Source organism: Pelodiscus sinensis, chromosome 2 (assembly GCF_049634645.1).
Source record: "Pelodiscus sinensis isolate JC-2024 chromosome 2, ASM4963464v1, whole genome shotgun sequence".
In the NCBI taxonomy this organism is placed as follows: Eukaryota; Metazoa; Chordata; order Testudines; family Trionychidae; genus Pelodiscus; species Pelodiscus sinensis.
In genome coordinates this window covers 187,040,789-187,053,550 of record NC_134712.1, presented here as the reverse complement: position 1 = coordinate 187,053,550, position 12,762 = coordinate 187,040,789, and the positions used below count along the sequence as shown (strand labels likewise).

The following is a 12,762-nucleotide window of genomic DNA, read 5'->3' as shown; positions in this document are numbered from 1 at the left end:
ACATTCATTGCAACTGAAGTCTGCACTATCGGTTCAAAGTTTAGGACTGTTTTCTTCCTTTTAGAAAGTAAGAAGTCTGAAACACGTTAGCAAGAAATTGTTTCCAGTATGTGCTGACTTCAGATACTGTCCAGTTTTTCCAATCCCCAGTATACATTAGGAAACTACCCAGAAGAGCTCTATGACACAAATCCAACACAGCACACATCAGTACTTAGAACAACTCAAGAAAATATGTTCCAAGGCAGCAGGCATAACACATCTTGCACCAGAATGGTCAAGAATCCAAATACTTCATTTTTAAGAGAGACAATTAGGCTCAGTAATTGTCTCAATATTTCAGTCCTTATGAGGACAAAGTTCTCAAGTCAACTAGTAAATGTTGTGGCGCATGCTATTGGAAATCCAAAACAGAAGATGGCCTAGGAGAAAGGCAGAGGCCACAAAGGAAGAATAAAAGGTAAGACAGGCTGTCCTGGAATGGTAATGTTGGAATGTAGAAATTGAACACCTGGAAGAAAAGCATCAGGATGCCAGAGTTTTGTCAGAAATTAACAAGAGACAGGAGACATCCTGTGAAGCTGTTTTTTGTCTAGGTTCTACTCTATCAAACAAACCTTAGCTAGAGGTAGTTGATTATTTTTAATTAAAAATAAACTCTTTTTGGACAATTATACAAAAGCAAAACTCAAGTAATATGAACATAATTAAAATAAAAATTAAAGCTCCACTAAGGATGTTAAATTTAGATCAACTAATCAAATAGTTGATGCAATGTGCATCGACTATTAGATTAGTCGATAAGGGCACCTCTGCCTTTGAAACTTAGCAAGAGCCCTGCCAGCTCTTGCTAAATTTTAAAGGCAGAAGTGCTGCAGGGAGCATGGGACCCCGCTTACCCTGTGCTTCCTGTTCTTGAAATGTGCATTTCAAAAACAAAGCATGTGGGGAGCATGGGGCCAGCCAGGGACTGGAGGACATTTCAAAAACAGGGAGCACGGGGCCAGCTTGGGACTGCTTGAGTCCCTCCGTCACCCCGTGCTCCCACAGCATTTCTGCTTATGAAATGAAGCAAGAGCTCTGCTCTTGCTACATTTCAAAGACAGAAGCACCACCAGTTCCCTGCTGTGCTCCTGCCCCCCTCTGGCCCTGCCAACAGAGACAGTGCTGGGGGAAACTGGCTTTTAAGCTGCCTATCGGATAATTGACTAGTCACATACATCCCTACATTCTACTGCTCATTAAGAGCACCATGATTAAACAGGTCTCAAATATAAAAATACGGAATCAGAAGCTGTGATCTGATCACCATTCTCCTGAATGCACATGAAGTTTTGCCTGGGTGAGGTCATAAGGTGACTTTAAACCTTCCAAATATATCCTGTCAAAGTATTAGGACCAACTGAATATATTGCTGAAGTAGAGAAAATGCTATTTATACATCTTAACTAGAATTCCATTTCTGTCAGTGGCCACATAAGTCACAGATTCTGTGACTTTCCACAACCTCTGTAACTTCTACAGTGGCCAGTGTGGCTAACCCCAGACCCTAAGTTCAAGTGGCCTCAGGGACAGCCATACCAGCTCTGCTTGGGTGACCCCATTGCCTGTTGTACCAGCCACCGCTTGGATAGCCCGGGAACTGTCCAAGGAGCAGCCAGTGTAACTGATCCTAAGGACTGCCCGAGCTATGGTTCCAGGATGGCCAAAATAGCTACTGCTTGGCAGCATCTATCAGCCAGAGCCACTGGCCCTGCCCCCCTTTCCCTGAGCAGCAGTGGCCCTCAGCAGTGATCACCTCAAAATTTAGTCGGGGGTTTATAATATAAGTCATGGACATGTCACAGGTTGTATATTTTTATTGATGGCTCATGACATGTCCATCACTCATACTATGAACACCTTTGACTAAACTGCGGCCTTATTGATAAGAGACAACTAAACTATACTATAGTTTAAATGAAGACAGTAAGTCAAGACATCTTGCAGGTTATAAGAAGCAAAACAAGACTTTACACATGCAAAATATAGGTACCGTCCAAACTCTGCAAAAGAGCCACCACACAACTTTTACATACCAAGGAGGACTCAGAAAACGTGTCCACTTATCTGCTGCCTTCGCCCACCACTCCCATGTTAATGTATTTTTTGTTACAAGTTAGAATAAATTGGATGCTACAACTTATCTCACCATTTCGCTCAAGCAAGTGAGGGTCAGAATATTTCTTGCCTATATCTGCAAAGGACCGAACCAGAGGGATCCGACTGCTGAATTTCTTCTCGTTCTGGTGATGGTGTCTCTTGAGGAGAGCTTCTCTGACATGCTCTCTAATGGACTCATCCAGCTGACCAGAAGCAATCATGTTGTCCAATACCATATCTATCATGAAAAAGAAACTAAAATTAACTCAAAGCTAAATATATGCATACCCAACATCATCACATGAATTCATATCTGAAAATAAACAGTGAAACTAATTCATGTAGAATCTTCAAGTCTATTTTATTTGATAATGATTCCACTGAAAATGTATAGGCACGAATATCGTGGGCTAACAGTTCAAATCTATACACTTTGAGCAAATGCTTCTCTGGATCACTAACTGTATTCTTTGCAAACTACACATTTTTAAAATCTAAGCTGTATAGAAATAAGTAAGTTATTGTTAATTAGTTAAAATATATCATGAAGTGGAAACTTCATACATCTGGCAAAGCGGGCTCTAGCCCAAGAAAGCTTATAAGCTTATGCCAAAATAAATTAGGACTCCTTGTTGTTTTTGCTGAAATAGACTAACACAACTACTCTAAAACAAGACAAAGACTGTTATTCAGTCACTGAGTCCCTGCACTGGAACATAGATAGACCTGTGTGTCCAAATATTGATAGTATTATGCATGTCTTTCAGTATCTTCTAGATCAGTTTCTTCCTGTATTTACCGACTTTTTTAAATATTCCAAATATATAAGATGACTTGGAAAGTAACTACATTTCTTTTGCACTAACATCACTGAGAAATATAATCAGAGAAAATCTGCTTGTTTACTTCAAGCGTACTAAATGCTCCCACTAAAGCTAAGAAAAGAGCTGAATATAAAGAACTAAGGAGTAAAATTTTCAAAAGCACTCAAGTCATGTAGGAGATTGAGAATTCTATTGAAAACTTTTGTCCCTCCTTCTTTTGGTACCCCGTGATCATGCTGGGTTAGCAATAGGTCTGCTATGACTCAGAAGAATGCATCATTCAGTGAAATCACAAATACCAAGAAAATGGAATGAAGTTAGCCCAAAGTATCTTAAAATAAAAGCCATTTGCTAGTCTAATAGATATATACAAAAAAACTTACATCCATAAGTTTTCAAAGCTGCTTTTACCTACTTAAAATTAGAGACCACTGAAAACATTCAACATGCTAAGTTAAATAAACTTATTTTAGCTCACCTCTTTACCATTCATAAAGCAAAAATGTAAATCAAGCTGTGCAACAATAAACTGCACTAATAGCAATAGCCAACATCAGCTGAATAGTGCTTAATAGTTTATAGCACAGTACTGTGCAAATTATCCCTCAAGTATCCAGAATAATGTTTACACTTTTCCAGTAGAGAAGATGTAGAAACTATTGTTAAAACAAAGATTAAAAGACAACTTAGGGTATATACTGCAAAGGAAAGCCCATGACTGGCTTGTGGCTAGAAGACTTAGAGGTTCGGGTCTCAGACTGCTTAGCTGTTTCATTTTTGTGTAGACTTTCAGGCTTGGACTGGAGCATAGGCTCTGGGACCCTCTGAGGTGAGAGGGTCCCAAAGCTCAAGCTCCAACCTGAAACTGGAAGTCTACACAGAAATCTAACAGCCCTGAAGTTCAAATCTCGCAAGCCCAAGTCAGCTGCCATGGGCAAGCCATCCGTGTCTAGTTGCTATAGGCTTGATCCTACAGCCCTTATCAATAGTCTCCAATGGGAATCCTCATGTGAATGAAATTTTCAGAATCAAATCTTAAGACAAAAAAACCTTGTAAACATAATATAAAGATTAAATGTAAACTGTTTTTGTGTTTAAGTCCAACTATGTAAGTTAGTAAAGAGTAAACCTTTCAAAAAATGTATTACAACCTGCTATCTCATCTAATGTGTTTGCTCTCATGTCTAACATGACCGTCCCATTTAGAATACAGCTTCTCAGTTCAAAGAGACTGTGTAGAGACAGAGTTGCCACATAAGGTTTGCTCCATCGATCACCACCATCTTCTACATCCTCTTCAAATTTTAGCCACCTGAAATATAAATTTATATTATGGCATATGTATGCAACTGGAGAAACTTTTATTCTCTGTCCTTTCTAAAGGATGCAAAACAAAAGCTATTTACACCTATATCATGTCTACCCACAACTCCTTTCAGCCCCTTGCTCAATCTGTTTATTTTAATGCATCCACTATCACTCCCTCACCCATACTTGCCACTGCTTTTTTTCCATGCAATTCCTTAATGTTTTAAACACCGGCCCAGATCCACAAAAAGATCTAGGTGTTACTACTCTGAATGTCCCAGTGCATAAATTCTTGGCACCTATAACATAAACTAGAGCAACAATGGTATTCACATTGCCTGAATTCAGAGTGTAACCTCCCAACACAATAGTTGGGAGGGAGAGGCAGAGGGGCTTAACATTGATAAAAGCCAGACTGCTTTGAGGCAATGGGAAGCTGCCTAAGGTAGCCCATGGGAAATAGTTGAAGCACTCACCTGAGTCATGAGAGACCCAGGTTCAAAACCTCCAAATCCTTTCTTTCCCTCTGGCTTAGGAACAGGAATCTCCCATCTTTCAAGACAGTGCATCAGCCACAGAGCTGGGGGTCATTCTCAGGTGGATCCCCCTCCAGCTCTCCTGTTGAAACTGTTCCATTTTTGGGTAAGTAATCAGAGCAGGGAACTGAACCCCTGATCTTCCAGCTACCAGATGGGTGCCCTGATCATCACAATATAGAGTCATTCATTCTCATCTCTCTCTTTAGCCCAAAAACTCAATATTTATACAAAGTGAAATTGCTTCAATAGGAGAGACTGAGGGAGACCCTCATTGAAATCCCCCATAGTCTAGTAAATAGGGTCTTACAAAAACCCAGATGACTTCTCTAACCATTGTGCTAACCACTATAGGGAAAGTACTACCACCAGCTGAATTCAGAATGGGGCACAATGTGGTAGGCACACTCAGAGCACACCTTCTGGATCAGATACCATAGTGAAGAGAGATGAGGGAATGAATGCTTATATATTCTGCTTTATGGATCATGCTGTAGGTTAAGTGTGAGATAGTCCCTCAGGCACCTAGAATGCGGCACCAGTATGATATCCATATGTGGAAACAAAGGCACATAAGGAAATTTCACCCTGAAAATTTAGGTGCCAAGTGAGTTGAGATACTTACAGGGTTAAGCAGCAGCTGAGCAGGACTTGTGTGGATTTTAACAGCACTTAAATCCAGATGCTTAAATACCTTGTGAAACCATCCCAACACCCCTCTACCCAGGTACCAAGCATGGTTTAATCAACAGTGAACATTCCACACAATCTTTTAGCTGTATGATCTGTAGCCATCCAACAAAGATAGTACAGTTTTGGAGTCAGAAACATGTTGACAATATATAGTTTAAACACAACTATGTGTATCTATGGTACCATACTAATAAATGTTACATTAACTGTTGAAGTTACTTAAACTGCAAAGTCAAACACTCAAAAGTTAGGAAATGCCAGATTCACACATGCCCAGGAAAACCTTAAACTCTGTGCTACAGAAAAGACAGTATGTAAATATGTCATTAAAGATATATACAGAAGACTGTCACAAGGCATATGCACAAAGAGGGAAAATTAAATTTCAAAGTACCAATAACTTCCCTTCCTTCCTTTTTTAACTTTGATACAGCAAAAACAATACTACATAACTAAAATATCTTTACTCGCTGTCAGATACACCTATATTATTTATAATGCTTCATTTTAACAAATTTCATTTCCTGAAGTCAGCACAATAACAATAAAGATCTTCAGAAATTTTCTTCAGAGATGTGGAGCACATTTTCAATAAGGGGCTCGGAGAATCACTTTCAACTTTTATTGGTGTTTAATATTAATTGGGAGGCAAATTCCCTGCTCCTTGCCTTGAAAATTCTAACTAAAATTGATTTCTGAGGATAAAGCTAACAAAATCAGTGGAAAAGGTTACATAAAACAGAATTATCCATGTTTGGTTTTTACCTGGCAGTTTCTTTCCATTCATATTCTTCCCCATCCCTGAAGTACAGTTCATCCATTTCAGTGAAGAGATCATGGGGAATATGTTCTTCATCATCATCTTCAGTACCCAAAATAAACTGCACTCGTTGGGATGGGGTATCTTAAAGGGAAAAATAATGGATTTAGATGCTAACTCTTCTACTGAACAATTAACACTTTGCAACAATTAAAATGTTATCCTTCCAATCACAGCTGGAAACACGGAGTGTTGAAAATCTCTTATCAAAAGAAGATGGGAACAGTTCAAAAACTAAATACAGGTTTCCTGTAACAGTAGCTCCTCTGCGTTTTAATTGTGTTATATTTCTGAAAACAAAGGGGGGAGAGGAGAAATAAGCTACTTCAATACTCTAGTTAACTTAATTTTTCCTTCTCTGAAGGTATGTCCACAGAGCCTTCTGAACAAGGACTGCTAACAGGGAGTTTGGAGAGGGAGTTCTCCTGGTGAAGGAGGAAGCTAATACAGGACCGTTGAGGGAAGTGGCTGCGTGTAGTGTGTGTTTGTGTTTGGGGGTTTCTTGCTGTTTTCTGAGCTTGTGTTTGGCTGTTTGGGTTCCCCCACCCTCTTTGCCTTCCCTCTTCCCCTCCCACGGAGTGTGTGCTGTGCCTGGCAAGTGGAAGCTGTGAGCTTCTTATTAGGGTTTGAAATCTAAAAGTCTCTGCTCATTGGCTGAGCTCTAATCAGGGGGAGGGGTTAGCAGGCAGTCCAGGGCTTTATAAAGGAGTGAGTCAGCAACCACGGACTGCTAACAGGGAGTTGGGAAGGAGAGTGAGAAGGGGGTGAGATACACACTCACCATTCTTTAACATCTTTTTGCTATACTCCTGCCCTTCAAGGAGGCACTGAATAACATCTGAGGAAGGAAGGCAGGTCTGGATAGTGATAGGCCTGCTGTTGTTACCTGCACAGCATGTGCAATGTTTGTATTCCTCCAGGAAGAAGGGATTTCATCTGCACTAAGTGCAAGCTGCACACCATTGAAGAAAAAAAAATTAGGGGACTTGAGGCCCAAGTATTGACCCTACGTTCCATCAAAGAGGATGAAAACTTCCTCGATAGAAGGCAGCATTTAATCCTGCAGACACAGCAGGCTGAAGAGCCAGTCAGGGCAGTAAAGGACAAGGAAGAAAACCGGCTGGATGTAACCTCTAGAAGGCGGCGGCCAATTCAGGTCTCCCCCATTTATGTAGAGGTAAGTAACTGCTTTCAGGCTCTCTCCACAGGCACTGTGGTGGAGAATGCTGTGGCAGGGACCTCTCAGGGAAGAAATCATAAGGGAACATTATCTACCGGAAGGCATGGGATGCATTGTCCTAGAATTGGGGGTTCCACGACCACCACACCCAAAAGAAGAAGAAGAGGGGTGGTGGTCGGAGACTCCCTCCTAAGAGGGACTGAGTCATCCATCTGCCATCCAGACCTGCAATATCGAGAAGTGTGCTACTTACTGGGAACTTGCATTCAGGATGTGACCGAGAGTCTTTTGAAAGTGATTAAACCTTTGGATCGCTACCCCTTCCTGCTTCTCCATGTAGGAACTAACGATACGGCCAAGAATGACCTTGAGCGGGTCACAGCAGATTATGTACCGCTGGGAAGAAGGATCGAAGAATTTGAAGCGCAAGTAGTGTTCTCGTCCACCCTTCCAGTTGAAGGAAAAGGTCCCATTAGGAATCGTCGAATTGAGGAAGTAAATGGTGGTTGTGCAGGTGGTGTCGGAGAGAGGGCTTTGATTTCTTCAACCATAAGACTCTGTTCTGGGCACAAGGATTGTTAGGAAGAGATGGGATCCACCTAACCAAGAAAGGTAAGAGCATCTTCGCAGGCAGGCTTGCAAATCTAGTAAGGAGGGCTTTAAACTAGGTTCATTGGGGGACGGTGACCAAAGCCCAGAGGTAAGTAAGGAAGTTGAATACAGAGAAGAAACACAATGAGGAATGAGCAACAAAGGAGGACCCCAACTCAGATGGAGAAGGTAGGGCGATCAACTGGCTAAGATGTTTGTACACAAATGCAAGAAGCCTGGGAAACAAACAGGAAGAATTAGAAGCCCTAGCCCAGTCGAAGAACTATGATTTGACTGGAATAACAGAGACTTATTAGAGGGAGAAAAAACTGTTGAGAGTCTATGGGTTAAGTTTAGAGGTGGAAGCAACAGGGGAGATGTTGTGGTTGGTGTCTGCTGTAGATCGCCGGATCAGGTGGATGAGGCAGAAGAGGCTTTCTTCGGACAACTGAAAGAAGCTCCCAGATCACAGGCCCTGGTTCTCATGGGGGACTTTAATCACCCTGACTTCTCTTAGGAGACCAATACAGCAGTACACAGACAATCTAGGAAGTTTTTGGAGAATGTTGGGGGTAACTTCTTTGTACAAGTGCTGAAGGAACTGACCAGAGGCCATGCGCAGCTTGACCTGCTGCTCACAAACAGGGAGGAACTAGCAGGGGAAGTAAAGGTGGGAGACACCTGGGAAGCAGTGACCATGAGATGGGAGATTTCAGTATCCTGACCAAAGGGAAAAAGGACAGTAGAAAAATACACACTCTAGCCGTCAGAAAAGCAGATTTTGACTCCCTCAGAGAACTGATCGGCAGGATTCCCTGGGATGCTTACGTCAAGGAGAAAGGAGTCCAGGACAGCTGGCAGTATTTTAAAGAAGCCAGCTTTAAAATTAAAGGCACAGGAAGAAACCAACCCGATGCGCAGCAAGAAAAGCAAATATGGTAGGCAACCAGATTGGTTTACAGGGGACATCCTTGGTGAGCTTAAACACAAAAAGGAAGTTTACAAGAACTTGAAACTTGGACGGATGACTAGGGAGGAGTATCAATATATTGCTCAAGAATGCAGGGGACTTACCAGGAAGGCGAAAGTGCAATTGGAATTGCAGCTAGCAAGGAATGTGAAGGATAACAAGAAAGGTTTCTACAGGCATGTTAGCAATAAGAGGGTCATCAGAGAGAGTGTGAGGTCTTTACTGAAGGAGGGAGGTAACATAGTGCCAGAAGATGTGGGAAAAGCTGAAGTACTCAATGCTTTCTTTGCCTGTGTCTTCATGGACAAGGTCAGCTCCCAGACAAATGCAGTAGGCAACGCAGTATGGGAAGGAAGTGGACAGCCCTTGGTGGGGAAAGAACAAGTGAGGAACTATTTAGAAAAGCTAAACATACACAAATCCATAGCCCCAGATTTAATGCTTCCGACGGTACTTAGGGAGTTAGCAAATGTCGTTGCGGAGCCTTTGGTCATCATCTTTGAAAACTCGTGGAGATCAGGAGAGATCCCGGATGACTGGAAAAAGACAAATGTAGAGCCCATCCTTAAAAAAGGGAAGAAGGACAATCCAGGGAACTAAATACCAGTCAGCCTCACATCAGTCCCCGGAAAAATCATGGAGGGGATCTTCAAGGAATCCATTTTGAAGCACTTGGAAGAGAGAAAAGGGATCAGGAATAGTCAGCATGGATTCACATGCCTGACCAATCTGATTAGCTTCTATGATGAAGTAATTGGCTCTGTGGATATGGGAAAGTCAGTGGATATGATATACTTGACTGTAGCAAAGCTTTTGAGACAGTCTCCCACAATATTCTTGCCAGCAACTTAAGGGAATATGGATTGGATAAATGGACTGTACGATGGACAGAAAGCTGGCTAGACTGATCGCTACCCGTTGGGCCTGACAACAGCTCGATGTCAGTTTGGCGGTCAGTTTCTTGCAGAGTGCCCCAAGGATCTGTTCTTGGACCGGTTTTGTTTGTCATCTTTATTAAGGACCTGGATGAGGGGATGAATTGCACCTTTAGCAAGTTCACAGATGACACTAAGCTAGGGGGAGAGGTAGAAATGCTGGAGGGCAGAGTTAGGGTCCAGAGTGACCTGGACAGATTAGAGGATTGGGCCAAAAGAAATCTGATGAGATTCAACAAGGACAAGTGTAGAGTCCTGCACTCTTGGGACGGAAGAATCCCAAGCATTGTTACAGGCTAGGGACCGAACGGCTAAGTAGCAGGTATGCAGAAAAGGACCTGGGGATTACAGTAGATTAAAAGCTGGATATAAGTCAATAGTGTGTCCATGTAGCCAAGAAGGCAAATGGCATATTAGGGTGCATTAGGAGGAGCATTGCCATCACATCCAGACAAGTGATTATTCCCCTTTATTCGGCTTCGGTGAGGCCACATCTGGAGTATTGTGTCCAGTTCTGGGCCACCCACTATAGAAAGAATGTGGACGCATTGGAGAGGGTCCAGCGGAGGGTGACCAAAATGATTAGGGGGCTGGAGCACATGACCTATGAGGAGAGACTGAGGGATTTGGGTTTGTTTAGTCTGCAGAAGAGAAGCGTGAGGGGAGATTTGATAACATCCCTCAACTTCGTGAAGGGAGGTTCCAAAGAGGATGGAGAAAGGCTGTTCACAGTAGTGACAGATGGCAGAACAAGGAGCAATGGTCTCAAGTTACAGTGGAAGCGGTCTAGGTTAGTTTTTCCTAATATCCATTTCACGAGGAGGGTGGTGAAGCACTGGAGTGGGTTATCTAGGGAGGTGGTGGAATCTCCACCCCTAGAGGTTTTTAAGTCTCCACTTGACAAAGCCCTGGCTGGGTGATTTAATTGGGATTGGTCCTGCCTTGGGCAGAGGACTGGACTTGATGACCTCTTGAGGTCTCTTCCAGCTCTATGATTCTATGATCCTCAATGTTGGATATCACCAGTCTGCAGCTGACTGGAAGGCTAAGTTCTAGTACCTGGTGGAGACCTCTTTAGTTTTAAGATACTTCCGAAACGATCACCTCTGAACTATAAACAAAATACATTTCTCATCCTACATGGGCACTTTGTAATAATGATAATAATACTTAATGTGAGATGAACAAGAGACGTTTAGCCATAAGGTAAACAGATATACTTATTTCAGGGAGGGCTAGATTTGCAGACCTCTCTTGAAAAGAGGAGGAAAGAAAAGAAAATGAAAGAAAATGTTCAGGTAACCAACCACTAATACTCCATCCTTTCAGGGTGATGTAAGATTTCTCAGCAGACACAAAATTCCTAGGAAGGGAATAAAACAACACAGAGAAAGCATTCCCCTTACACTCTCATGAATTACCACTATGTTCAGGGCCTGCTAGCCAAAGCTGAGGTCAGCAAAAGACTGAGTATTTGTCTTGTAAAACTTGATAATGTATGCAAGTTGAAGATTTCATCATAAAGGACCTGCCCTTTCCCCACCCACCACTGCTTGTACTGTGTACTTCATTATCTTTAGCATACTTCATTATCTTTAGTTCTGGAAAAATGTATATTTTTCTTTAATTCCAAGAAGGATCACACACATTGAGCCACCAATTTCAAGTGCTTTTGGAGAATAAGGTTATAATTCAAAATGATCTGGACAAACTGGAGAAATGGGTAATTAGACTGCAGCTCAGTAAGGACAAGTGCAAAGTACTCCATTTACAGAGGAACAATCAGTTTCACAAATCCAGAATGGGAAGCTATTGTCCAGGACGGAGTACTGCAGAAAGGGATCTAGGGGTCATAGAGGACCACAAGCTAAATACAAGTCAACTATATGACACTGATGCAAAACAAGCAAATATAATTCGGGGATGTATTAACAGGAGTGTTAGCAAGACACAATTTTTCCGCTCTACTCTGTGCTGGTGAGGCCTCAACTGGAGTATTGTGTCCAAGAAAGATGTGGAGAAAATGGAAAGGCTCCAGAGAAGAGCAAATAAAATGATAAAGTTCTAGGAAACATGACCCATGAGGGAAGACTGAAATAACTGGCTTTGTTTAGTTTGGAAAAGAGAAGACTGAAAGGGGACTTGATAGCAGTTTTCAAGTAGCTAAAAGGGTGTCACAAGGAGAAGTGAGAAAAATTATTCACCTTAACCTCTGATGACAGGACAAGAAACAATGGACTTAAATTGTGGCGAGGGAGGTTTACTTAGGACATCAGGGAAAAATTAATAACAGTCAAAGTGGATAAGCACTGGAATAAATGGCCTAGGAAGGATTTAAATCTCCATCATTGTAGGTATTTAAGAGCAGATAAACATCTGTCAGAGATCATCTAGATGGTACTTGGTCCTGCCATAAGTGCAGGGAGCTGGACAGGATGGCCTCTCAAGGTCCCCTTCCAGTTCTGGCATTCTATGATTCACAAAGAACGATCTCCTCTCACTGTTATGACAGACCTGTCTAGCTCCACCAAAGCATCCCTCCCTGGAATCACTCTGAGGGGAAACAGCTTGTCCCATACATTTCTTTTCTAGTCCTGCCTGCCTCTTTTCCTGATGAGACAACCCTATCCAGCCTGTGTTGCATCTTGCTCATCAGAGATGGCCTATTAAATCATGACCAGAGTACTCACATAGCTGGCTAAGCTCCCTATCAAGGTATTCAGTGTGACTGGAGGGAAAGAGAAAAGCAGGAGACAAAGTGTT

The 12,762-nt window shown here is 42.2% G+C and overlaps 1 protein-coding gene across 11 annotated transcripts in view; it reads right to left on the bottom strand.

The window, feature by feature from the left end:
• The window catches only part of SLC4A7 (solute carrier family 4 member 7), a 194,608-nt gene that overhangs the window by 61,285 nt on the left and 120,561 nt on the right, over nucleotides 1-12,762 (bottom strand). For 8 of the 11 annotated variants that reach the window (XM_075921993.1, XM_075921992.1, XM_075921995.1 and 5 more), the window contains 3 exons: nucleotides 6,269-6,407; nucleotides 4,118-4,278; nucleotides 2,192-2,380 (listed from right to left, as the gene is read on the bottom strand). In XM_075921993.1, coding sequence (XP_075778108.1) covers nucleotides 2,192-2,380; nucleotides 4,118-4,278; nucleotides 6,269-6,407 — 489 coding nt within the window. The remainder of the gene's footprint in view (nucleotides 1-2,191; nucleotides 2,381-4,117; nucleotides 4,279-6,268; nucleotides 6,408-12,762) is intronic. The other 3 variants (XM_075921994.1, XM_075921991.1, XM_075921998.1) reach the window with 1 other exon arrangement.